Source organism: Carassius carassius, chromosome 20, assembly GCF_963082965.1.
Source record: "Carassius carassius chromosome 20, fCarCar2.1, whole genome shotgun sequence".
Lineage (NCBI taxonomy): Eukaryota > Metazoa > Chordata > Actinopteri > Cypriniformes > Cyprinidae > Carassius > Carassius carassius.
The window spans coordinates 16,088,629-16,116,555 of NC_081774.1; the positions used below are offsets into that span (position 1 = coordinate 16,088,629).

General features: G+C 38.5%; 1 protein-coding gene across 2 annotated transcripts in view; it reads right to left on the reverse strand.

Annotated features, from left to right (window-relative positions):
• cdh7a (cadherin 7a) overlaps positions 1-27,927 on the reverse strand; it is a 58,754-nt gene that overhangs the window by 25,685 nt on the left and 5,142 nt on the right. For both annotated transcript variants that reach the window (XM_059501847.1, XM_059501848.1), the window contains exons 2-8: positions 24,614-25,081; positions 10,334-10,628; positions 7,245-7,364; positions 6,153-6,320; positions 5,487-5,674; positions 2,457-2,710; positions 1,346-1,482 (exon numbers count right to left, since the gene is read on the reverse strand). In XM_059501847.1, the coding sequence (XP_059357830.1) occupies positions 1,346-1,482; positions 2,457-2,710; positions 5,487-5,674; positions 6,153-6,320; positions 7,245-7,364; positions 10,334-10,628; positions 24,614-24,856 (1,405 nt within the window). In that variant the 5' untranslated portion in view covers positions 24,857-25,081. The remainder of the gene's footprint in view (positions 1-1,345; positions 1,483-2,456; positions 2,711-5,486; positions 5,675-6,152; positions 6,321-7,244; positions 7,365-10,333; positions 10,629-24,613; positions 25,082-27,927) is intronic.

Genomic DNA, 27,927 nt, shown 5'->3' on the forward strand with positions numbered 1-27,927 from the left:
AAACATTGTAATGTAAGTTTTTTCAATATTGTCCAGCTCTATGAACAATTAATAAACCATGCTTCTGTAACAGTCAATTCTCCAAACTGTGACCGTTTACAGTAACTAATATAGCAAATTGCACATTAATATAGATTAGGTGGGCACATTTATAGTAATTTCTCTTCTGCTTCTGAAGAGATCCTGGCACACATAGCAACTTTATCCTGAATGTGCCTTTCAAGTATAGTTGCCCTTAGAATCTATAATATCCATTTTCAGAAATTAAGATTTCCTCCTTTATGATTTTCAGGGCCATTAACCCCTTACCTAACATCGCCTAAAGACAAATGACTTTGAGGCTAGCTTTTGGTATCTAGCAAGCCTCTGTCTTATTCTTACAGACAAATAAAAGAGGACATTTCAATCTTCTCTGCCAAAACCCATTTTAGAGACTGTGGATGCCTCTGACAATGACTGATTGTCTATGAGGGCGAACCTGCAAACTTTAGTTAAGTGTGTCTGCATTTATGGATATGGGTTTAAAATGTAACCACATGATGGATATTATTTCCCTCTATCACTCAAGTCAATATGGTTATGGCTGTCTGTGGAAAGACTCCAGGGGATGGAGAGAACATGCACTTGAGTGAAGGTCACGGTGAAAATCAGCATCAAAAGTTGGACAGGAGAGGAAGCTGCAGTTCTGGCCATCGGCTACAATCAGGACAAGACTCGATCAAGCTACACGGATTCTGGAGATGCCAGTGGACAGCGGTCACCTTAGCTGCGCAGCATCTGTTCACAGCCTGGCCAGAGCACTTGCATGGATTGAACGTTTATGCTATATGTGCCGTGCGGCAAGATAGACACACGCGACGTGCACAAGGGACACGGTTTGAAATATTGATCACCCAGAGCAGCACTAACTATTAGCCCCAGCAGCCTTGGGATAATGATATTCATTGTGAAATTAAAGGCTCAAATTTGATGAAGGATTTCATCCTAATAGAATCTGAGATTGCAAAAAATGAAATACAGCTGCTCAAAACTTCTCCATACAAACCAGAAGTAAAGGTATCTTTCAATAAAAGAACCCTCTGAATGGCTCAATCATGAAGGACAAATCAAGCAGTAGCAGTTTCTGTAACTGACAGACCTTGTTGGACAATAAATAAAGAACACCACAGCACATCTACTGTACATAAATCAGACCTCTTTCACATATCGTATTTTGTGTTTAAATTTTTTGTTTCCGCCAAGAAACGTTATTATTTTCAGTGTAACTTTCACAAATTTTTAGAAGACCTTCAAACCATATAAGGAACCATATAAACCAGTTCAACAATAATTTGAGGTCACTCACAGCTTTTAATAGCCAGGATGGTGATGTTGTGCACAGCATTGGCTTCTCTGTCTAAAGGCTTAGCCGTGCTGATGACTCCTGTTGTTGCCTCGATGTTGAAAAATCGCTCCAAATCTGTGTTTCTGTCTATTGAATACCTGGGGAAAAAAATTTAAATGAATTTCAAGCTTTGACTTTTAAATGAATTCTATTGATATGACCTGAAGTCAAATCCCCAACAGCGATCATTATTTTCAGTGGCTCTTAGGATCAGAACAACATAATTATGAGCATTTGTCTTTCCCACAACTCATTTACAATCAACATTTGCATCCACTCATAAACAAATAAAATAATTTAATGCAATAATAATAGCACTAATGACTTGCATATGTATCATCTTAGGCCTGTTTTACATTAACATGCGTTTATGTGATTGGTTTGAAATCAGATAGCACTTGACGTGACCCTATTAAATGTGTAATGTAATGTGTAAGTATGCTCGAGACACATTGTGACACATTTTCTTTATGCATCTATGTGAATAATATTATGGTCACTACAATTCAAAAGTATGTGATCAGTAAGGTTTATTTTTTTCAACATTGATTATAACAAGATTATTTTTTCTTGAGCAGCAAATCAGCATATTAGAATAATTTCTGAAGGATCATGTGACACTGAAGACTGAATTAATTGCTCCTGAAAATTCAGCTTAGATATTACAGGAATATATATATTTTTTAAAATAATAATAAAACAGAAAACAGTTTTCCCAGTTTTATTGTATTTTTTATCAAAGTGCAGTGTTGGAGAGCAAAACAGTCAAAAACGTATAATCTTACCAACTCCCCAAACCTTTAAACAGTAGAATATGTGAGTTTTTGCAAGCCATTTTGCACAGATAACTGTGATCAGATTTCTATCCGTAGACATATTAGACTGAAAGGGGAGAATGCAATTCAGTTAAAGTCAAACTAGATATTATCTCGATACCAGAATTGGGTATTATTTTTTATTAAGGTTTTAAAGGTTTAATTAAAAATGATGTAGTCTTTCTCGAGATTTAATCTTGCCTTCATAAAATCAGTATCATTGTGGTTTAAAGTCATTCCACGAGGCCATGTCCTACCTAATGGGGCTATTGGTGGAGTCTGGGTCCAGAGCAGAGACGGTTCCTATAATGGTTCCCACTTTAGCAGCTTCAGAGACCCCCATTTTGCTGAGCGGAGAGGAGAAGATAGGAGGCTCATCTACATTCTCCACAGTCAGCCTCACCATCGCTGTATCACTGAAAGGTCCTTGAGACAAGAACCGTGGGTCTATGTTCCTGTTGGATGCCTCAATTTTCAGAGTGTAGCTTGACTTTGTTTCAAAGTCAAGATTCTGAGGTAAAGAACACAAAAGGAGGGAGGGAGAGCAGAGGAAAAAGTTTAGAAATATAGTTCTGAAATTATAAACAAGGGCAGAGAATATGTGGTAAGCATCCAGGCAAGTCATAAACAGAGTTCACATTTGAAATCTAGCTGTGATGTGTGTACGTATATAATGCGTCCAAGAACCCTTGATCCACTCCTTTTACCTATCATATTTCATTTAAGTATTGTTATCGATTGACAGGACAGAAAAGAACAGTCTCAAAGCAGTACATTGATTTTAAGACAGAGATACATGATGCCGAAAATGTCTTGTGGAATACTTTCTCATATAGTCATTTATCACTCCTGTCTGCTGTAATATGCAGCACATTGAAAACTACCTTCCGAGCCTCCTTCATATCACTGACAAAACATAACTTCCCTGAGGGTACAACAAAGCCAAATCCAGTACTTGCGAATGTTTAGCTGCACTTTTAAAATGAGAAGTCAGAGTCAGTTTATTGTCAGTTCTATACTACATAGTTTCCCTGGAAACAACAGTGCAAATATAAAATACCGCACTTTATATACAATATACAACGTTTTCAAAAAGATTATCTTCGTATTCATGCTCATTGCATACTTTTCTGATAAAGGTTTTTTACAAATATTTCAATGTAATTTCTCTGTGTAAATGTCAAGTGGTGTAACAAAGTAAAAGTAATAAAATACTTTCAATATAGCTTGAATACACTTGAGTGCACAAATCTGGTCCAGAAAAAAAAGATTGTTTTCAAGATATAAAAAATATTTTAAGTTTTTAAATTTGGGGATTTTGGAGTTTATTAATATTTTATTAAATAGTAATATTTTGAAACAGAACTGATGCATACTAATGCATATTTTTAAAGAAACAGTAATAAATGAATTTGCCAAACTCCAATGTTTTTCCCCTAAGCATTACAGCCTTGTAGAGCCCCCCCCCCCACCAAAATGTATTTTTATTTAGAAATTTTAAACATAATTATAATAAAGATAGCTGTGAATCATCTAGATTTGGGAAAAAAAGAATAATCACATTACTGACACATATAAAAACATATACATACATATGCTAGAATCAAAACACATTACACTATAATAGTAAAGTGAAAGTGTGAAAAGTGAAGTGACATTCAGCCAAGTATGGTGACCCATACTCAGAATTTGTGCTCTGCATTTAACCCATCCGAAATGCACACACACAGAGCAGTGAACACACAAACACACACTGTGAGCACACACCCGGAGCAGTGGGCAGCCATTTATGCTGCGGCGCCCGGGGAGCAGTTGGGGGTTCGATGCCTTGCTCAAGGGCACCTAAGTCGTGGTATTGAAGGTGGAGAGAGAACTGTACATGCACTCCCCCCACCCACAATTCCTGCCGGGGACTCGAACCCACAACCTTTCGATTGGGAGTCCGACTCTCTAACCATTAGGCCACGACTTCTATTTTTAATAGTAAAAATGCAACACTATGCAAAATCGATGAATCTTTTAGGTAAAACATCTTAATTAATACCCCCCCCCCCCCCCCCACAAAAAAAAATAATAATAATAATAATTACAATACACCGGCGAGAAATTCCTCAAATTTTATTTTTTATATCTATTACAGATGATGCATAAGCATGGGGTGGGAGCAAGGTGGGTCAAAGCAGTTGAGGAGCATGATAGCCTGTGGGAAGAAACTGTTCTAGGGTCCAGTAGTTCAGGAGTGTATATGCTCCTGAGGCTTCTCCCAGAAGGAATAAAGAGCTGAAGGCCAAAGTATTGTCCTTAATTTTGTTACTAACTTTCTTTAGACACTGCTTCAGGGGAAATAACATGCTGAGCAGTCTGCACTGTAGGGGCTTCCAGTGAGAGGAAGAGCAGTTTCCAAACACTGTTGATTTCCTGAAGTCAACAATTATCTCTTTTGTCTTGTTGACATTAAGAGATGGTTGTTGACTCCTCAACATTTTTCTAGATCTCTCATCTCCTCTCTGCATGCTATCTCATCATTGTTATTGATGAGCCCTTGCACTGCGATGTCATCTCTAAAGTTGATGATATGGTTGCCGGGGTTGCTGGCAACCAGGCTGAGAGTCAACAGTAAGAACAATAAAGGGCTGAGGACACAGCCCTGGGGGACACCGGCAGTCAAGGTGACAATTTTGGAGGTCTGGTCATGGATCCTAGCTGCCCAAGGTCTGTTTGTCAGGAAATCTGACAAACAGCTGTGATGTTTATTTTTGAAGAAAAAAATGCTATGCAATATCTGTTATCAAAAGAAGAAAAAAACAATCAAGTCAATAAATAATGAATTGTAAGATAAGTGTTATTCATACTGGACAGTTTTGCATTTGAGCAAAATGTCAGGAGTCAAGAGTAGGTGGGCTGGAGATCTTGGGTCATGACCAGCTGCTAACAGCACTTCATTACCATGTGTGTAAAAGCAACAGGATGATAGCCATTAATGCATGTTACTGTTGAGTTCTTCAGCATTCTTTTGCCAGACAGGCAAAGAGTAAATTACTTTGACAGGAACACAAAGGGCTCTTATATTAGAAATTATCCCAGTGGTTTTTAGTGTCTTCTATACACATAGCCTGAGATTAACCTCTGATAACATCAAAAGATACATACTTTTTACATCAAGCACATTTTCTTTACAAGGGCACCCCCTTTACAGGCATGAAAAATGTATTGCCTTCAATTATTTCCTGTCATAGCAATGGAGCCGAAAGTACATACGTATAAGGTTTGGACTGTCTCTGGCCTACCTTCTGTAGAGTTATGACTCCTTCCTGGGTATCTTTGTCTGACGCGACCCTGAACATCCCAAGGCCGTCGCCCTCTATAATTCTGTATTCCATCTCAGCATTTGGTCCAATGTCAGAATCCAAGGCTTTTATCTTGGCCACCACCGATGCCACAGGCAGGGATTCAGGCACAGCAAACTGATAGGATTCTGCAAAAGAGGCCCAGCAAACACACACACGCAGAGGTTATTGATGATGCTATTTCTCTTTTTTCCTTCCTTATCACCTAGCTGTTAGGGCCAGGTCTGAACTAATAATGTATCTCTCTGCTCCGTAGCAGGTAAGACACTCTAGATATAGCAAGCACGAGGACAGACTAAGCTCTACACACTCCCGGACACATACTGATGCCGATGATGGTATCGTGCAGCTAAAAATAGGGACAAAAATAACTATGACAATGATCTAAAAATCCTTTATTATAAAATAGGATTGTTCCATTCTATTCAAATGATCATCTACCTGATAATTACACAGCAACTACAGTGAGTGTTTGATCCCTATAATACAAGATCAGCCTGAGCCATTCAAAATCTCAGATTGCTTGCATGCAAATTAAATGGGAAGGCAGTAGGCATTAATGATGGATCTTCTACATTTGTTTTATAACCAGTGGAAGAATCATACTCCGTGAAAAACGGGGTGGGTTGTCGTTAACATCTGTCAGCGTAACCGTCACCGACGTTGTGCCTGAGAGTCCTCCCATCTGACCAACCATGTCTTTGGCCTGGATTACCAACAGATATTGGTCCCGTGCTTCTCGATCCATGTTGGGCAGAGCCGTCCTCACAATGCCTGCACAGAAAAAATTTAATTGTTTTCCTAAACGTCCCGTTGATTAAAATGTAAGAAACATTGGAGGTTGTTGGTGCATGAGATGTACAGTGTAATGATAACATCCTCCTGGCCTGTAAAAGCTGTGAAAAATCATCTAGATTACAAAATGGATCACTAACCTTCGGTATTATGGGGAGATTGAGTGTGCATCAATTAAAATAGGATTAACATTTAATAATCTAAATAGCAAAGACCTTTTCCAGATTTGTAGGCCATATCATAATGGATCTCTCATCGATGAGTCAAATTCACTGAAGCCAGTACAGGACTGTAAATCAATTTCCTCTCCAAATCACTGTTAGTTTTGGAATTATCATTGCTTGGCACATCCGAGGTGATTAAATAGTACATACTTCCTTTTGCACATGGGAAGCTATGATAAAACCTAATCAATAAGTATTGCTATTTGCTATATCTGGCTTCATTTTCCTCCACATGTTGTGGTGGCATCTCTAAAATTAGCCACACTTTAAAAGAAAAAGGAGAAAAAGTTTAATCAAGGTTTGTAATTTACCATGTTGATTGAGTCCATATGTGGAAATGACCTCAGTTACAGCTTGAGTGCTGATTACATTAAGGATTTCATTCCCTGTAATCAGGTGGTAATGTGCGCCAGTAACTTCATCAAAAGTCTCATCAACTTTTTCTGTCTTTAAGTGAGTCAATCAAAATAGCGGTCTCTTGACGTTTGCAAGTTTCCATTACAGGAATTTGTGGTTACCGCTTTGAAAAACAGAAAGCGTGTGGTGCTTTCTTTTTTTAGAAATGAATCTGAATTAGATATTGTACAGTTTACCTAAAGAGCTTGACTTGCTGCTGGAAAAGATTTTAGTGCTTAAATATTTTGCTGCAATGGAATAAGCATGTGTAATTTGTGCGTACCTGTCTTTGGTTCCACTGAGAAGTAGGGTTGTCCTTCAAGGATGCTGTACACGACTCTGGCACTGTTTCCATATGTGGGGTCATCTGCGTCAGTCGCCTTAACCTCAACTACAGATGTGCCTGGAACAAATTATCCACGCAATTTGGTCAAATGGTACCAGACATGCACTGGTATTAAGCCTCACTTGATTACAGAGCTGAAATCTGATGTAGCCTATCATGAAAACATGAACAGGCTCAAGTAAACCAATAAAGAAATATTAGGATGCACATAAGTAGATGTCTATTGTTCTGTTCCAGCAGATTTTAAGAAGTCTCTCCAAGGCTGTATTTATGTGATCAAAACTATGGTAAAAACAATAATAAGGAAATATTATTACAACTTTAGATAAATGTTTTCCATTCTAATGTAGTATATAAAATGAAATTTATTCCTGTGATATGCATTAAAAGAGGCTTCTCTTGCCTCCCTGAACAATCTGACACGCTGTCAGTCACAGAAACGAGGCATCTGCTGATGATTGTTAGCGTACATGAAGTTCATTAGAGCATTTTGTAAGTAATTACATTGAATAAAAGAGCCACAGTGGCTTCCCTAGTGACAACAACTTTAATTTTCATTCTGCGTCAATTTCCCCAGAAATTACGATTATGCTCTCTTGAACACATTGGATGGAAACGCTTCTTTTTCACATCTTTTGCATAAATGAACAACGTTGTTGTGAAACATATGTAGTGTTGGCTTCTGCAGTATCTTGTGCCTTTCTTGATCACGGAGTACAGGGCTGGTATTGCCTCAGTTCTCATTAAACCATGCATCCTTGCAAAAAGCCCAGAAGGACAAAACAAATCTTATCGTAAGCCAAACAACAACATCAAAAAAAGCCAAAGCTCAATGTTCATTAGCCATTACTCAGACTTCAGAAAATGTCTTATTATTATCACAGTTGAAATCAGTTGTGCTGCTTGATATTTTTGTGGAAAAGTGATAGATTCTTTGAAGAATACAAAGAAGAGAATTTTGTATTTATTTCTTTTTTGGTAAAAATAAAAAAGAGAAAGCCTTGTAAATGTCAGTTTTAATGCAACATAGCTAAATAAAAATAAGAATTTCTATAAAAACTTAAAAGGTAGTATAGATTCTATACTTTATCATTTAATCTGTAGAACTGGAGCACAAAGGGAAGTTTAGCTCTGATTTTACTGGCTTACTGATATTTCCCCCAGATTTGATTTAACTGGAAAATGGCTAATGGAAAGTGCCAGGCCTTCATTTGAGTGCAATTTACAGACCGCTCCAGACTGCGGTGTTGCTCAGAAACACAGATTATCCTTAAATGTGTTTGCTTGTAAAAAAGTAAAGGAGACATTTAGGGACAGGCCCAGATGTTGTCATATTGGTAACCTAAGCATCTGGAGGCACAGCTGAGTGTACAAAAATGCAGCACCATGGCAACACCTCACCGCAGGGACCGAGGCCAAATGAGTGTTACTCTTTATTTGATGGCGCAATGAGATTACATCTCTAATAGGTAACCTTGTACCTCTGCAGAATCATTTCAGACTCTTTAGATTCAACAGGCGGGTACATTTATAGCCAGTTAAGGACACCGGCATATGGTCAGCCCTTAAATACACATCATAGCGAAACCGCAATGTGTGAAAATTATTGGATGGGAGTACAAGGCATATGTTGTGAATTTCCATTCAGCCTCATGCTGACGTCTGGCTTGAGGGAGAGGTGTCTGGGTTAGGTTGTGGTCCTCAGACTTGCAAACAATCTCCTGTTTCTTAATTACCAAATTAAATTAATCATTTTCTCGTTAATCAAATTCATTCATCACCGGTTGACTGCTAATGAATTTAAATGGATCTATAAAGCAGTCATTGAGGACAAGGGTCGCTTGCATTCACAGAGGCTAATGGCTTTGTTCACGCCGTCGGACAGACAGTGGCAGCCAGCATGTTAATTGCGCTTATAAAAAAGCATGTCAATGCTTGTGTGATTGTCAGCTACTATGCTCCGCGTGGTCGAACTAACAAACAAGTGCCTCGTACCGAGGGCATTCATTATGTATATCACTGTTCTTAGGTGACCAACAGCAACCCCTCAATATCTAAACAAATACGTGACACAATTACCAATAATCACAATGAAATTGAATGTCAAAATATCTGTTATGGATGCACCAATATTTATACCCTGGCTGATATGATAAACTGATATATGTTTAATCTTTTTAACTAATGATTGATAAATGTTATAATATCTTTTCCATTTTATTTAAAAAATAAAACAGTAAAAAAAAGGTTATTCATTTTGAGATTTGCTAAGGATAAAATTAACAGCTATTGTTATTGAGGCAAGGCACCCCAAGAGAATATAGCCTTTTTTTTAATAATAGGTATCGCCTTCCACAGCTTTACCTGATTGATTATATTAAAACCTGCAAAATAATTTTTGTATTGCAAGTTTTCTGATTTTGTTGTCATATTCGACTCAATGGATTTTGGATATCTCTTTTTATCACTCCATAAATCAGAAAATACTTTCAACAGCTAGAAAAAAAGGAATAAACTAATAAAATATTGTATAAAACCAGCAAATGATATATGAACAAACCCCTCAGTCAAAACCTTTAGAGTACAGATATAAAACTGTATAAAACTGTAAAGCATGGTGTATGTAAGCGCTGCTCAGTGCATGAGGAAAAAACCCTAATTATTTATTTTAATTTAAATCTGTAGCCATAAATAGACAAAGTTCAATCAAATAAACACTTAAAAGTGTATTTTCAATGTTTTCTCTTTGCTACAACATATTATGACAAGCCAAAATCTCAAAATTGACCAGAGAATGGATTTTTTTTTTTGCCTGTAGTGTTTTGTCTAAAGTTTATATTATTATTACATTTTTATTATGTTTAGATTACCTTTGCCATCATCTAACGCTCACTTAAAGAAAATAAGCAAGCAAAATCAACCAATACTAATACATCATTTACAAAATCTGCAGATATACAGTATTGTGTATTCCTAACATTCCTCTTTGATGATTTGTTTTGTATAAACAAATCCAAGGCACTTACCAACAGGAGACATTTCAGGTACTTGAGCATTGTAAGGGCCATCCAGGAACTTGGGCTCATTGTCATTGATATCCTGCACTTTGATAACAAATTCTGACTCTGGTTCTACTGGCAGGTTGGTGGCCCGGTCTCTGGCCTGAGCTCGTAGTGTGTAGTAGGCCTGTTCCTCCCGGTCCAGACGCTTTGTGGCATGTATGTCGCCTGTGTTCTCATCGATGGTGAAAATAGATGTTGCACCTTCGCCGTTGAGCACGTATTTTACTTTGCCCTCACCATTGTCCACATCGGAATGAAGCTACAGGGAAAGAAAAAATGAGAAAACAGTCATTCATTTCTATCATTATTGTAACAGTTGTCGAGTTAGCATAGTAATGAGATGAGATGTACTCACGAGAAAGTACTTCTGCAGTGTTTTAAATAATAAATGGGGATAAACCATCTCTAGCAGATTTGTGAAAGTCAGCAAAAGAGAATGGACTGAACAAATGTCAAAACTCACAAGTTATTCTTCCTTTCTCAGAAATCTCACTTTCAGTCGTTCTTTCCTAAATGTTTAGTACGATATACAGTTGTTTTGTGAGAAACCTGAGAATTTTACATGGTTTGTTGTTTTATATTAACCATTGTGTTCAAATAGTGCCAAAAATGCACATTTGTAATAAACCATAAAAACTGGCCAATTTAATTCATAGTTCAGATATTCTTATCATGAGCCCTTTTCTCTTGCCGTTATCATTTTATGGCAACTGACTTGGTATTTCCGTCACCAGTAGTGAGTGTTTTTATTTACTTGTTTATTTTTTGAAAGACTTTATTTCCCTCTCTGGGGGATTATAAGCCAAATCCTTAGCTCCCTTTGCTGCCTTTGCTTTTCTTAACTTTATATAAATCTAAAAAAAAAAATTCTTCAAATCCACATTTCTCAGGAGACTGTCTATCACTGTGGAACAATACTTTCATGTGCAGGATCTAGCCAATATGAAAAGACAACTTGTTTGCTTCATTTAAGCAGTTCTGTTATATCATAAGTCTTTATGATGCTGTTTTTCACAGACAGACTCACAATGATTGGCTGGTGACAAAGTGAACACACGACTGAATTTGGGAAGATGGCAAGCAGTGTCCTGTGGTGTGACATGCTATAATTTATCTAAAACCATTTTATATAGCATTATTCTAATGATTTTATATTACACATGCAGTTTATGACCACATTCTCTATATGGAATTGCATTTTTAATTCATTTGTCACACCACAGGACTGCAAAAAGAAAAAGAAAGCTCTCATCTAGTCACATCTGGTTTAGGTTGCCGTTTACTTGCCAATAAAATAGCGTTGCTCCACATATAATGTCAGTTAATCAAAAATTACAATGGTTTCAGTGCAGGAACCGAGTGAGCTAATGATTTTTGAGACTAATTAATCAAAGTGAATGTGTGTTTGGATGTCAGTGCTGGCAATTCTCCAAGGCCAGCTCCGGTCTGATGACTGTTGTGTGGCTCGGCTCTGCATTTATTTTTTCAAATGTTCTTTTTCTGACCATAATTCACCATGATGATGACTGCAGATCATTAGATTCTGTGTGCTCAGCTATATCACACCGGCTCGCAAACTCATCTAAAATGATTACGATATATATATATATATATATATATATATATATATATATATATATATATATATATATATATATATATATATATATATATATATATATGTATATATTTTTTTTTTTATCTGAATGAAGCAAGCTGTCAAACGTATTACCATCGTATTACAATTCTCAAAAGTTTAACAAGCGCCATTCTGTTGAGTTTTTTATTCATCAATGAATCCTGGGAGAAAAAATTACCACTGTTTCCTTCACTATATTAATAATAAGAAGAAATATTTCTAGCTGACTAGAGTAATGAATCCTGAAAGTTCAGCTTTGCCATCAAAGGAATAAATTACATTTTAAAAGTTATAGATATATAGAGAACAGCTATTTTAAATAGTAATATTATTTCATAAAATTACTCTTTAACTGTATTTTTTATCAAATAAATACACCTTTTGTAAGCATAAGAGCATAAGAAAATGAGAAAGGATCAGTGTAAATGCCAGTGTACTCCTACAAGTTCACAAAATTGACTTTCAAACACATATACAAACTTTCATATGCAGGAATGCAACTTTATCTCTGACCAAGGTTATCTCTATACTTAGAGATATATACTCTATACTTAGTCGTCTATCTCTTGGCCTTTGGCTCTTTTCAGCACATAGAAAGAGATACAAATGAAATAAGAAGTGGAGAGAAGTAGAGACGAAAAGGTGCACGTTAATGGGCTGCTGAAAACAAGAATAACAGGCTAAAACAGGAGCGAGAGGAAGTAGGAACCGAGCCTGAGGAGGAAACTGCTGGAGGAAGCCAGTTAGGACCGTGAAGTCTCGGGATGAGCGCTCTCCTTTTCTCTCTCAGCCTTTAGTTAGACCTGTCGGTAATTTTGCCGCCCCTAACAAACTGGCCGAGTCATGCTATGTCTGAGTGTGTAAATTAGCAATGTGGGTTGTTGTTGATGGGGATGATAGCACAGCGTAACGTTTCCTTCATCTGGACTGGCACCAGTCTCACGCTGCCAACGCATTCCACCACAATAAAGAAGATAAATGAAGACTGTCATTACATCCCTGTCATCTGTCTCTGGCAAAGCAGCGAGCCCAATTACGTTGTGAGATTACAAACGCTGCCTGTTTTACACACAGCTAATTTATGTTCATCTGCCTCCTTCTTGGATCCTGCAGGGGTGCCCTTAAATGACGCGGCGTCTCTTTCCCGCTCTCACTCCCTCCAAATACGGAAAGATTATGAATGTGGCAAACGTGGAAGAGTCTTGCCTGCCAGCGCACATCAATTACTTTCCTCACAATCCCACCTAATGAGTGACTTTCAAACTGAAACGAACTTCGTAATAAATAACACAACTGATATAAGCGCCGTTGCTGGAGTGATCGGCACTGGCGAGGCGTTCTCTCTGATTTACTGTAATTTCTCCATAGCGATTCAGAAGCTGTGACTAAAATTGCAAAGCAAGATATATTACAGATGGTGCCTCCCTTAATTAACTGCATCTACTCAATCAAAGCAATGAACATGCCTCTTGTCTGTGAATTAAGCACTGCAAAATAAGCCGCATCATATAGCTGTTCAGATATTACGTTTTATATATACAAATACAAATATATAATACAAAATGTTAAGCAGCAACTTTTAATTTCACACTGATAATAAATGTTTCTTAGCACCAAATCCTCATCATGATTTGATTTGACATCAGAATGATTTCTGAAGGATCATGTGACACTAAAGACTGTTGTAGTGGCTGCTTAAAATCTAATAATATTTCAACGTTTTTACTGTACTTTTGATTAAATAAACGCAGCCTTGTCGAGCATGAGAGACTTCTTTTAAAATATTTTTAAAAATCGTATCAACCTCAAACTTTTCTGTGGTATAATATATAAGCAATGCTTACTTAGGCCTATCATAAGAAATAGCATAGTTTCAGACCATAGCTTTTTACTAGATAGATAGACAGTCAGATATTATGCAAGACCTGTGGTAAATTATCATAAAATAACTCTGAATGGCAACAGTAGGCCTACTTCATGTTCATGTTTCTAGTCATATTCGCTTCAAGTAGCAGATCAAACAACCTTCATACTTTCTGTCATTTCCTGGAGGAGAGGGTAACCTATTTTTGCAGTGATAGCATGATTAGCATTGCTCTTTGAGGATGACTGCGCTCTGTTGCAGGCTGACGAGCAGGGGAGACTCCCACCACATCAAGGTTAGCACAGTGACTCAGCATCTTGTTTGTTTAAGAATCATCTACGAGTTTTCCACATGGCTGCTGGTTAGCACTATTGCAATTAGCTTTCGTGGTTCATTATCATCACCATTCTAAAGCTAAGGGATTTAGGCCTAACTGATTGGACGCATTAAAATGTCATTATATATTTTGTATCATAACATTTTGTTGGGAAAGATTAAGAATACATTTTTAGTTTTTAACATCTGATGCCAGTCTGACATTATTTCCATGTAGTCTATGAATGAGAAAAGATCATACTGAGCTACTGTACTGTAGCTAGGTAATGTCTCAGAAATGGATGATTCATATGTTCATCACCTTGTATTTACCCCTAAAAATTAAGTGCAAAAAACAGCACTTGCATTTGTCTGCCATAAATGCATTGCAAGACACGCAAATGAAGTGAGTTATCTTGAGACGATCAGAAATGGGAGATGTGTTATACTATAATTAGCATTAACAGGTATGTGCAAATTATACATTAACAGGGCTCCATACTGCGACTAAATGGTTTGCTTTTTGCAACTTTTTCCTGCAAGTTTTGTTAGAGCTTGCAAGTTGCCTTGCTTTCTTTGATTATTCACTGCTATTAGTGTTGTGTGTGAGAAAAATCAAATGACACACACTTCAAAAACAGAAAGAAACCGCACTACCTTTCTGAACCGTTTATAAGTTTGGGCCAAGCTCAGGGCAAGTGTATTATTTTCAGATCGACCTCATAACATCACTGTTCAACTGTGCTGCGATTTACTGCACTAACTATAACCATGGTACTTGAGGGGGGGGTTGTATATTTATAATTAATCTTGTTTTATTATTGAGACAGTCATATATATTGTATTAAATGTGTAACATAAGAAAGGGAATATAATATATATATATATATATATATTATTCTACAATATAGCCTATAAGTAAATTTGCCTTGTGTAATGAATGTTTCATTGTCAAATTACTAACAAAATATGCAATTTTAATAGTATCTGCACTTGGAATGAAATATAACGAACTATGGAGTAAAATATTAACATTGTGAGTATGATTTGTTTTTGTCCCTACCCCTCTACAAAATCGAACAATCAAAAGAAAAATTTATTAATAATAAAAAATTAACTGGGACATAAGAACATAATATTTACACCAACCAACTAAACTAAACTTTGATTTGTGTTCACACTAAAAGCTCTTAACACAGACCTCTAGCATAAAGGACGGAAGTGAGGCATGTAACAAGTTTGTCAGCTGTCATTAATAGCTGTGTAAGCACATAAGCATAGACCCGCATGGTCTCATTAAAACAACAATTGCCTTAGAGATACCCTTGGCTCACCATTTAAAGGTGAAAGAAACCCAGCTTGGCATTCTGTAGCCGTTCGTACGTCAATGCTTTTTGTTTGTGACTTCTAACGGCTGAAGACAGAGCCGGGACGCCCATTGTCTTCCCTGTTCCAGGCTCAAGTGATGAAAAGCTTTCCAATGTCATTTTCCTTTGCATTTAAAACCATCTTACCACCCCGGGTAATCAAGAGCCAGGCTAAAATCCGCTCTATAATAAAGGCAAACGACTGAATCTGTGAGGAAAGGTAGTCATTTGTACTTGATAGCTTTTTACATACTGGATCTATTTGCCAGTGCCTTTCAATATGCTCTTGTGGTGTGGGATTCTTCCTCCTATTGTAATATTTCACCTGAATCAACACCTGCAGAGTGCTATATAAATGCAAATGGTATTTCATTGTGTTGCCGAGCTGCTCTTCACCGAGGAAGTGTGAGCCACATCTTGGCCTTATTGTGGAGGATTCCTTATTCCTTGTCATTAGATTCAGTGGTGTCAGCTCATATCACTTTCCAAATGAGAAAGACTCAGCCAGATTCTATTAAAAAGCATCTCTGTGACTAGACACCCTCTATGCCCTCAGCCTTAATTGATTCACTTTCTTCACCATCTCCATTTGTGGGCGTTCAGGTGCAAACCCACACTCACTGAGCGTATATGCACGCACATGCACTCGCAAGGTTGGCAACGGAGCACAGGCCGTGACTGCCAACGCAATGACTTTCATCTGCACTGATGACAAATGGCCATGGCATGGACAAGTATGGACTGGAAGCAGATGAAAAGCAGCCCATCTTCTCCAGCGCTGCATTTAATTACCCAGCATATGTTAGAAATCACTCCAAAGAGGATTTGGGGAACGCTTGTTGATCAGCAACATGAAAAGAGCTCTTTCTCTTCTGTTTCATTTTGTTTAATTCAGTTTGCGCAAATCATTGATGTGGTGGGAGGGCGGGCTCGACGGAGGGCACGTTTAATCTGCTCAGCCTGGCTGACGAAAAGCTTCCTGGTGGCCAGAAGGGGAGAAAAGTGTGGATCTCTCATCCTCGCCACAGGGTTACGCCGGCACTCCTGGTCTACTTCTCATTAAGTGCGCGTTTAGAAGGTGAGCTACGAGTTGTTTTTGGCAGGCTAGGAAAAAGGAAATGCAAATGGGCTGCGACGGAAGTCAGCCTGGGAATGCTCTCCTCCCCTTGTGCTATTACACAGACTGCACCATCAAAGGATCCCCCCCAATTAAGGCTGAATTCAAAGCCCTTTTCTCTGGCGCACTCAGTGTATATAGGCAGAATCTGATCGGACATTCAACACCCAGTTGAGGGACTTAAACCAACGGGCCCTGCACATCTTATGAAGCTCAAATACAGGAATGGGAGAACAGCAAGCAGCTGAGAGGCCTTGATACAGTTTGGCGAATTATCAGAAATCCATTCCTGTGATTCTGAACTAGAGGTGAGATTATTAATAGTGTAGCAAGATACAATTCCAGGTAACTTAGTGCGACGGAACTATTAACGACATCGGACACTTGTTTATGCTTATTCCGAAGTGAACTCACATGGAAGTGCTGTAATAAATGAGCACTTTCAGTGGAGACACTGGGGTCATTTCTAATAATTGTTGATATATTGAAATGATCCCAGAGACACGGATATGCATTATTCATCATGCTCTCTTTGACATCCCTCTCGTTTGTGCATTTTATTCAAGCTGGACCTATCAAATCCATATTCATCAGGCTGCAAAGAGGTCACCATGGGCAATAATACCAGTCGCTGATGGTACGATATCAAGATGGCAAAGACATATTCATTAAATTCATTCTTGTATAATTTTGCAGATAATAACGGGTGGGAAGATTGGTCTTTGGTATGTTCGACTGCATGTTTGGTTGAGAATAAACCTCTCCATTCGCTTCTCTGCTTTTTGTTCAGAGTAACAAAAAAAAATCTTGTTTTCCAGCATGAATTGCAAGTGAGAGACAATCGATAAAGCATAAAACCAAGAGCAGAAAATGTTATTTCAAGTTCTGATTAGAGATGGAAATTAAAGGTTTCTTATGTTTCCTGCAAAGAGAGTTTGAAGCCTAAAAAAAAATAAAAATAAATAAAAAATAACACGAATGTAAATGACAAGATTGTGTATATGATGGAGATCAGTGATGTGAAAATTGCTTCAAAAGGTTCTTCTCTTTTACTCTCTGGAAGCATCAAAGTCCTTCAATCTGCCTGGAGTATTACATTTCTGCCTGGAAAGTGTGTTTGTCTCATGTATATGAGAGCATTCCGCATCTTTCAACCTTCTGCATGAACCTAAAAATTAGGTTGTTAGAGGTTTATGGTATCATCAAGCCAACTGTTGCTCACAGGGTTTAGTCTCTGCTTACTGTTAGGGCAGGGTCAAAAGGTCAGAATAATCCACACTCAATGTATGCCTACCAGTGTAAACATCTACCTTGTATTTAACAATTTCATGATACATTTTTGCAATATGCATAAAACTGTATATTAAACATAGACAAAAGGTTTAGGTCTCCTGCTCTTCTACTCGCCTCAAAACTTGACCTTGACCTTGGCTAACAAAAACCTCAAGAATATGATAGCTATTCAATTGTCTAATTGTGGTACATAAACATTAGTGTCCATACTGTTCAAATGTTTGCGATCAGTAAAATGTATCATGTTTTTGAAATAATTCAGTTATGCTCAACGAGACATTTATTTTCATTTATTTGATAAAAAAAATAGAGTAAAACTAGTAAAACTACAAAATATTACAGTAAAATGTATTTTATCAATGTTGAAAACAGCTATGCAGCTAAAATTTTTGTGAAAACTGTAATACTGTTTGGCAGGATTCTTTGATCAACAGAAGAACATTTATATTAAAATATTTTTAAATTAAATTCTGTAAAATATTAGCTCATTCAGCAAACTCTGTGTACATCTCATAATTCAATTACAATTAATAAAATATGAATTAACATTAAATATGTTAATATAAATCAACATATCAGCTTTCCTGTCCCCTGGATATCAGCATCAGTCATGAAGAAACCCATCTTGGTCAACCACTGTTATATCTTTATTGTTTTGCTGTTAATACCATGAAAAGGGGCATAGGCATAAAAAGAAAGAGAATGTGAAAATGGTCAACAAGATCTCATGGTAAGTTGTTTGTGAGGACCCTGTCTTTTATGTCTGTATTATGCTACCCTTATCCTGATGAATAAGGCCATCTTTCATGCTCACTATTGATCAAAGGATTGATGTCTACATAAAAGCCAAAATAGGAGAACAAGCAGTCAGCCAATGACCATCATACAGAATACATTCAGAACTTGAGATGCAAAAGATAATGATATTTAAAAGAGAAACCAAGAGGAAAATGTTATTGCTCAGAGGTTGCTCTTAATGGAGTTCTCAGTTCCCTTTCATTCAGTCATTCACCACGTCATGTCAGTGGCCGAAAAACTGTTAATCTTACCAGAGAAACCAATTCACTAAACTAAACGAGCCAATGCACATTGGCATGTGATTATTGCATCCAGCTGCCGCTAATCACAGCATGAGTATAAATAGGCAGCCGGTGCAGCACACAATCAGCTTTTTGCTACGGAGCTGAGTAGTGTTATCGTTCTGTTCCTGCCGAGTCTTCGTGTGTGTCGAATGAGTCATTGCTCTCAAAGGAGCTTCTCTGTGTGGGTGTGTGGCGCAACAGCCGGTTGGTCGACCTTCGTTGAAGTTGTGTTCCCATTGTGGGCAAATGACCATCTCTGAGTTGCGGACCAAGCTCGGGTGGTTTGAGGATCACAGTGGCGGCAACCCCTCCAAGGAACCAACCTCCCAGGGACCGCCACTCCTTTTGCACTTTGCAGCCAGCCAAGCTCCCTAAGGAACGTGCTGGGCCCTCCAAAAAGAATGTACCATCCGTATGCTTTGGGGCTTCTCCCAACGATCAGATGTTGATCGCTGCATTGGAGGGTAAGCCTGAGCTCTCTGGAGAGGAACATTCAGCTGTGCTGCCCCCCTCCAAGACAGTAGCAAGGCCAAATTGGATCCTGAGATGACAGGTATGCTTTCCCGGGTCACAGAGTTAGAGTGCGGCTCAAGTAGAAACCTCCACCGTGTCCTGAGCCCTCGAAGTTGGGTGACTAGTTTCTCGGGGTGGCCCACGCTGGTTCTCAGCACCCCACTCTGGTGCCATTCTTCAACGGAAGTGCACAAGGAGCTCACTAGGTCATGGATGGCATCTTTTACTCTCAGAAACTGACCTAGTAGTTCCTCCTCCCTCACCACACCACCCTTGATGGTGAAGCAGCCATGGGGTATACTGAGATCCTAGCGGTAGAGCAGTCTGTAGCGATGCAGTTGTGTCCTGTTACTGCTTCCACCTGGTGGGGCAAAGTTTGGTTCCTTAATGCCCCTGTCTCCCAAACCGGCCTCTTCGGCGACACAGTTGAGAGCTTTGCCCAGCAGTTCTTGGCTGCACAGAAGCAGACTAGGACAATCCGATACATCCTGACACAGCAGGCAGCTGCAGCCTCCACCAGTCCCAGCACCTCAGCCTGCTCATTGCTGAGGGCATACCCCTGCAGCTGCCCCTGTGCCACAGCTGCAGCAGCCTCCAGCTAAGCAGCGCCGTGGAGCCAGTCACAGGGCATTCTCCCCTCCTGTCTCGGCCCCTGCCACACCTGGTGGTATGTGCAAGAGAAAGAGGCCCTGAGATGGGCGACCCAGAGATGGACAGGGTTTCTCTTCAGGAGATGGTAAACACACCACTCCCTCCACAGATGGATCACACTCATCCTGCTGTCGCCAGCAGGCAGCAGAGGGTGGTTCGAGAGTGTTACCAAAGGCCCTACTCATGTAACCTCTGCTCAACCTTGGAAACAGGTAAGCATAGCCCCACATGCTCAGACTTACGTGCTGGTGCCACGACCTGCCCAATCCAGGTCCCTGAGTTCCACCTCGCTGCCCTACTCTGGTTGCATCGGTGGCCAAGTCCAACTTGCATGGTATCTGGAAGCCTGGCTAGTACTGTCTAGCCCATTTTGCTGGCCCCTTCAAACCATCAGACTTGGCTATGCGATTCAGTTCGCCCTGCATCCCCCCAAGTTCAGTGGCATCCACTTTACATCCGTGAAGGAAGTCGATGCCCATGTCTTGTGTGTGGAGATCACAGTCCTGCTGGTGAAGGATGCAATAGAGCCAGTCCCTCCAGCCAATATGAGGTATAGGTACTACAACCCCTACTTCATTATACCCAAGAAAGGTGGTGGATTACAACCGATCTTGGATCTGCGTGTCTTGAACTGGGCCCTTCACAGACTCCCTTTCAAGATGTTAATACGGAAATGTATCTTCGGGTTCATCTGTCCCTGAGACTGGTTTGCAGCGATGGACCTGAAGGATGCGTACTTTCATGTGTCAATCCTTCCATGAAGGCTGGCAGAAGGGAATGCTATCTCTAAGCAGAGGATGGCCCACTGGATAATGGATGCCATCACCCTGTTTTATCAGGGTGTGCCCTGCCCATTCAGGTTGCAAGCTCACTCTACTAGAAGTGTTGTATCCTCCTGAGCACTGGCCCGTGGCACCTCACTGACAGATATTTGTAGAGCTGTGTGCTGGGCGACCTCTAACACATTAGCTAGATTGTATATCCTTCATGTTGAAGGAGCCGTGTTTCCCCAGCAGTCCAAGTGGAACTGGTAAATTTTCCCAGTGTTATCCAATCTCACTGAGTGGGTAGTGCTACAACAACAGTGACTGGCCTTCTTGTTGCAAGCCCCGGCTTACACCAAAAAGGGGCCCAGGCAGTTCACACAGGACACTGAAAGAAGCAATATCCATTGCACTTGGGTAGGGATTCCCAATTTGTTGGTCACTGACGTGACGAAAAGAGTGACCGATTAAATGTCTCAGTTACATATTGTAACCCTCATTCCCTGAAGGAGGGAACGGAGACGTCACGTCCTGTCACCACGGCTGCTGTACCTCCGCTGAGCAGCCAGCTCACCACCTCAGCTCCTCAGTGATTATATGCTGCCTACTTATACTCATTCTGTGATCAGTGGCAGCTGGATGCAATAATCGCATGCCAATGTGATTGGCTTGTTTAGTTTACACTCTAAGTGGATTGGTCTCTCTGGCGAGATTCCCAATTTGTTGGTCACCGATGAGATGTCTAAGCAGGGAACGAGGGTTACAATATGTAACCAAGATGTTTTGCCTAATGAAATTTGTCTCGGATGTTTCTCCTAGAATTCCTAAAAATAAAAGGAATTAAAGGAAGCCACAAATCTGTCAAATGTTGACATATAACAAGAGTTTAAAACTATAAAATTAAGGCTTTTTTCTCTGAAATTAATCTGAGAAAAAAAAATCTCTTTATAGTCCAGGAGAAATATCTGAGAGCTATAAGAGATATAATTTGGAGCTTCTCTTTTCTATGGGAAGATAGAGAGATAGGCCACCCCATACTGTACATTACTCTGCTGGTCATCATTCAGTGCGGGGAAACATTTGTGTTCAGTCACTTCTCTTTTGCCCGGATCCCTCCGGCTAGAGTGAATTGGAGATGAGCCAAAATCTAATAAGGCTCAACCTGGCTGTCAGGGTTTGAGTGTGTGATGTTAGAGAGGTGTGTGTGTGTGTGTGTGTGTGTGTGTGTGTGTGTGTGTGTGTGTGTGTGTGTGTGTGTGTGTGTGTGATGTAGTGGCTAAGAGATAATGTATTGTAAAAGCCAAGGATAGTAGAGCAGGTGGCATGCTGGAGTATTTGGCTCATTTTCTTTAAAACAGGAAAGTGTTTGGCTGTCTTTGTGTTTATCATCGAGCTAACTACTTACAAGCCTGTGCGTATGAAGCAATCACATTGCTAGCAGACTGGAGCCAATACATAAAAGAAAAGATGCTTCCTATTGTGACAATACTTTTTTCCCTCTTTGTGTGGCTTATTTACTATAGCTCAAAGTATGACTATAAAATCCACATTGTATCAAAGAGGTCTGATCAGACACTACTTGTGATATTCATTAAACACATGATCCACATGCCAAACAGTTCTGATCAAAGCATCAATCTACATGTTCATCTCACACTGGCATTAATGTGAGGAGAACTGATGGCTAAAACACTTTAAAAGCCCAGATTGATTGGACAGCATACATCAACCTGCATTCTCCTGTGCTTTCATTTGAAGTGTCTGAAAATAAATATCAGACAAAGCTTTTAAAATACCCTAAGAGTAATGTTATATTACCGTATATTACAGATTCAAATATTTACATGTAGGAAATATGCAGGCAATTTTTTGTGATTTCACTTGGCATTAATGAAAAGGAACACTTCCTAATTGGCTGATTTCAAAACATCAGTTCAGCAAATGTGACAATCAAAAGTGTTTAAATTTTATATACATATCATAATAGCATCATATTTCAGTTAATGTCAAGTTTTCTTGCTCACTTTGATGTGCCAATGCATTAAACAGGCCGCCTTTGCAGCTTTTCTAATTTCAATAAATACTTGTTTTTGGACTGAAGATAAGTGTTTTAGTTCTGTAAGAGTATATCTTCATAGAACACATATCAAAAGATCTTATGATATGACTTATTTAAAATGAAAATTATTAGCAAGGTTCCTGTATGGCAAGTCTATGCACAATAGCTAGTCATGTTTAATCAGCATCACATGTTTAACAGAAATGGCAATCATTTGCGGCTGAGGTACAAGACTTTGCCAGACACTTTAGAGAAATAAGTCTGAGCGACTGGACAGCTCTAGTGGCTTCTGGGCACCCGAAGTACATTATCTAAATAAACATGTCAGCTCAGTTAACAGGCAACCACTGGATGAGATCTAAGACCCCGTTTACAACTGGTATTAAGATTCATTTTAGGTGATTTGCTTGAACGGGACAGTGGCAAATTAAAGTGCAAACATTTTTAAGATTTCATTTGAATGTGATCGAAAATTTGACCACACAATATCTGACCAAAAGTGGTCAAATGAGATGAACACCACCATTCAAAAGTGTAGGGATAGTAAGATTTTTTTTTTTCTGAAAGAAATTAATTTGGGAAGAATGGATTATGTTGATCAAAAATGAGAGTGAAGACATTTCTAAAAAAGGATTTCTATTTCAAAAAATTATTTTGAATTAATATTTATCAAAGAATCATTTTTAAAAAGCCTCATGGTTCCCACAAAAATATTGGGCAGCACAACTGTTTTCAAGAATGACAATAATAAGAAATGCTTTTGAGCACAAAATCAGCATTAGAATGATTTCTAAAGGATCATGTGACTCTGAAGACTAGAGAAATGGCTGCTGAAAATTAATCTTGGCCATCACAGAAATAAATTGCATCTTAAAATATTATAAAACAGGAAATATATTTTAAATTATAATAATATTTCACAATATTGCTGTTTTTACTGTATTATTGTATCGAATTAATGCAGCCTTGGTGACTTCTTTCAAAAACATTAAACAATCTTTTGAATGGTAGGTTGTTTTAGTATCAACTGCAGCGTGTCTTATCTGACCACTTGTGATCGGATCTTAAGCAGGATCTAACACCAGATCGTGACAACAAGCACAGGAAGCCAAGGTTTTAGTACAGAATATGTATGTCATTAGGTCTGGGTGAGATATATATCAACAAACATCATCAAAATGATGAAAAATATTACAGTATTATTATATTGAGTTGAACTTAACTCAATGTTTTCATGTATTTCTCAGCCTTTTGATAATTCCTACATTTATATGAAGTTTATTTGCAAAAACAGATCATTTTCTTAAATCATCTTTTTTATTGTGTTATCATGTTTTTATTGTGTTTTATTGTATTAGTTAGCTGTATTTCTTTAGATTATTATTTAATCAAAACAACCCAACTGCAGTTTGATTTATATTAATTAAAAAAAAACATGATTTTTGAGTTATGTTTTTTTTTTTTATTAACTAATATGTTTTCCCTTATGTGTTTTCATTTTTTCACTCAGCCATTTTTGTCATAATAAATGATCTCTGTGCACTTGATACATATAAAATATCAGAGCAATTTTACTTTACCTTGCCAACATAAAGAGGGTCATCTCCCGTGTACTCCTCCAGGACAAAGAATTGGTTCCACACCCAGTTGCGCTTGTGTCTTTGAAGGGATGCACCCACACTAGCTCTGAAGGGCCTGAGGGAAGCCGGGCGGAGCGGGATAGAGTTCAGAGTCAACCCCCAGCAGCCCATGTCCCACTGGGCTAACAGCAACATAGTCATTACAGTCAGTCCAGTCCACACTGCAGAGCCTACGTGCATCATTTGGATTAAAGGATGAACGTAAAAAAAAAAGAAGAAGAAAAATAAAAAATACACTCCTCTGTTTTGAACAGGCACCAAAGATCTTGAGCCTATAAGGTGGCTCCTGGGAAACTGTGCACCACCCTCAGCACTGGCGTGGGTAGCGGGATAGAGCAGACCGTCTGACCGGTGATTGATGGGAAAGACCACAGGAATGAATGATGATTGTAGCTGAAGCTCTCAAACCTGTGGTGAGAACAGACATCGGAGGAGAGGATGAAGAAAATCAGAGAGAGCTAAAACAGTCAAAGAACTAAGCAAAAAGAGAGTCTGTCAGATGCAGGTTTTATTTACTGTCATTTTTATAATAGCACTACACATTTGAACCCCAGATTAAGACAACATGACTTTTGGCATTTCAGAGGTTGCCATCTGAGATGCAGGTGCAGGTAGAGCGCTACAGGTGAGCAAAACGGACATGAGGCTCTTTCCTTTGGATGGGTATTTGACAGAGCTGCTGAAAGTGGAGCACATTAATCTTAAGGGCTGAAGGGAAGCGGGAAGGGAGGGGCAAACAGACAGAGGGAGAAGTGTAGAAGTCCAATGCAAAGGTTTGGAGAAATAAAGCAAATATGTACCATCTCAAGTTCCAACAAAGAAAAAAGCAGCTCCATTATCATACTTGGCTTATGCAAGACAGCATATGGGTCAATGTCAAATAAAAGTAGCATTTTCAGTTTCAAACATATATACTTTGTATTCATCTTGGTTTTATATCGTTTTGAAAAACCTTTACACCATTTTCAAGAAAAAGGTTCGTTGTGGTCTAACCATCAAGTAAAATGCAATAACATTTTCTGTATTTCTTGAATGCAAGTTTACACATAAATAATTTTCAGTATACCAAAAAATGAATGAATGAATAAATAAAAGATTTCAATATATTATACATATATTGAGTTTACTCAAAAACAAAAGTAATAAATTAACATTCTAAGTATATATTTGGAAATTCATAGAAGTGCTTTTGTGTATCAGGTATGTACGTATGTAAGAACTGCATTTGTTTGCAATTATATTTGTACAATTTGTTTTTGTAATAAAGAATTAATAAATAAAATTAATATTTCAAATTAATAAAAAAAAAAAAAAGAATTATATCATTGGCCCATAGTTTGTGATCATCATACAGTATATCACAAGAATGCTAATAAATTATTCTTTAGCAGTAGTTATTTACCAGTCACTATCCTATCCAATGTGACTCATGGTATTTTTGTACTATCTGAAACTCACACTTGGGTAAGCACTGTGCTCTAGAGCACAATGGAAGTGGCTCATTTATGGCCCCATCTAGGGTTTGTACCTACAACGTCTAGCTTAAGAGCTGCTACTAAGAACTACAAAGCCTCACCACACCGTAAAAGTGTGTTATGTAAAGTGACACTGGATTTGTTATAGTATATAAAAAACCTTCATGCTCCAAATTGCAATGGAGAACTACAATTTAAAAGTGTGCACTGTTGAAGTTGAAGTGACAAAATTCCGGGCACAAATTTCTCCTAAGGGGTCCCTGGAGCTTCTCGGTCCGAGAGAGCCTTTTAGGTGTTTCTAACATCCTTTTAAAGTCAAACACTTACAAGTCTGCAAAAAAAAATAGTTCAAAAGGGATTTGGATAGAGCACATATACGTTCTCTGGAGAAATCTGTCCTTCCATCAGTTCAAACCCACAGCAGCAGGATTCACGCCCCAACAGCTTATTCTGATGTTGAAGAGGATATCGAAATCTCCACGGAAATCCGTCGTTGTCCAAGAAAAGATGAGATCTGACCTATGGTTTACAGACAGAACAACTCCCATATTGGGTTTAGAGTCCATGGCAATTCAAAACCTCGCAATTATCGCAGCATGTTCATAAGATTTATTAAGATATTTCATGCAGGTTCAGAAGGGCTTCAAACTATGATAATAACTGAAAGTGTTAAAGCATTAGCATTATTAAAAAATGTGTATGGTAATATAGGGTTTAAATAAAAGGTGCTAAACACATCTGAGACATTAAAGCTATATGACAGATGCTGTAACTGTGCTAAATAATAGCATATGTGAAGCTAAGGCTCTGAAGGTGAACAGAAAAGTAAATCACAAAGCATCCCTCAGGGAATCCATTCCCTTCTTGTATTCCCCCCAAGCTCAAAAGCACCAGCGCTGCTGGAGGAGAACAGAACGTCTTGCGCTTTGCTTCAGAAGACCACAGTGCCAGGACCCCTCAGTAGGGAAAAGTCTCATCTAAAGCCTGTAATCTCCATCATAAGCTTCACTTTATAGGGGAATTACAAGTGCTTAGCGACTGATTAGATCTCTATGCATTTGACTGAGTAGATTCAACAAAAGTTTGACGGGTATCAAGAAAACACAGTTATAGCAAAACAATCAGCTACATGTCTCAATTATCTCCAACCTCGAATAGTTTCACTGAAGTGCTACATGACACCACTGCTACATAAAAAGAGCTTTGAGTGTGGAATGCTTATAGCATAGCGCAGACTAATAAAGAGAGCTGGAAGGTGATATGGATCATTTATCAAGCTTGCATTAAAACTCAGCAAACAAGGACATAGGAAACAAGTCTTGGTATTTTTTTAATGCGGTGCGTCTGAAGCAATATCTCAGGACATGTTTGCATGACAAAGCATTTTTCAAATGTGCCCAAATTGCTTAGGTTCCAGTCTATAAGGAAAAAATATATAGGAAGTTAAAACAAAACACACAAAGAAATTCCATCTGATTTTTCAGAAATTAATGTGTGGACAGCATGTCACAGTCTCAGATCCTTTGCAACATCGACACAGTTAGTAAACTGAATTGAATCTACATTGAACTGACTTGAGCTGTATAATGACACTATTGCCTTCTGTAGAGTTAGTTACAGCTGAATTTAACTCAATTTATAACTGATAAACTGATGCACTATAGAGTGCATTACTGCCGTCATCTGAACAAGTAAGTAACATGTCTGGCAGTTTTGTTCTGACCAACTGAAGAAAAAAAAAGTTTTCAATAAATCATGCTACCAATGGTGATTAAACCG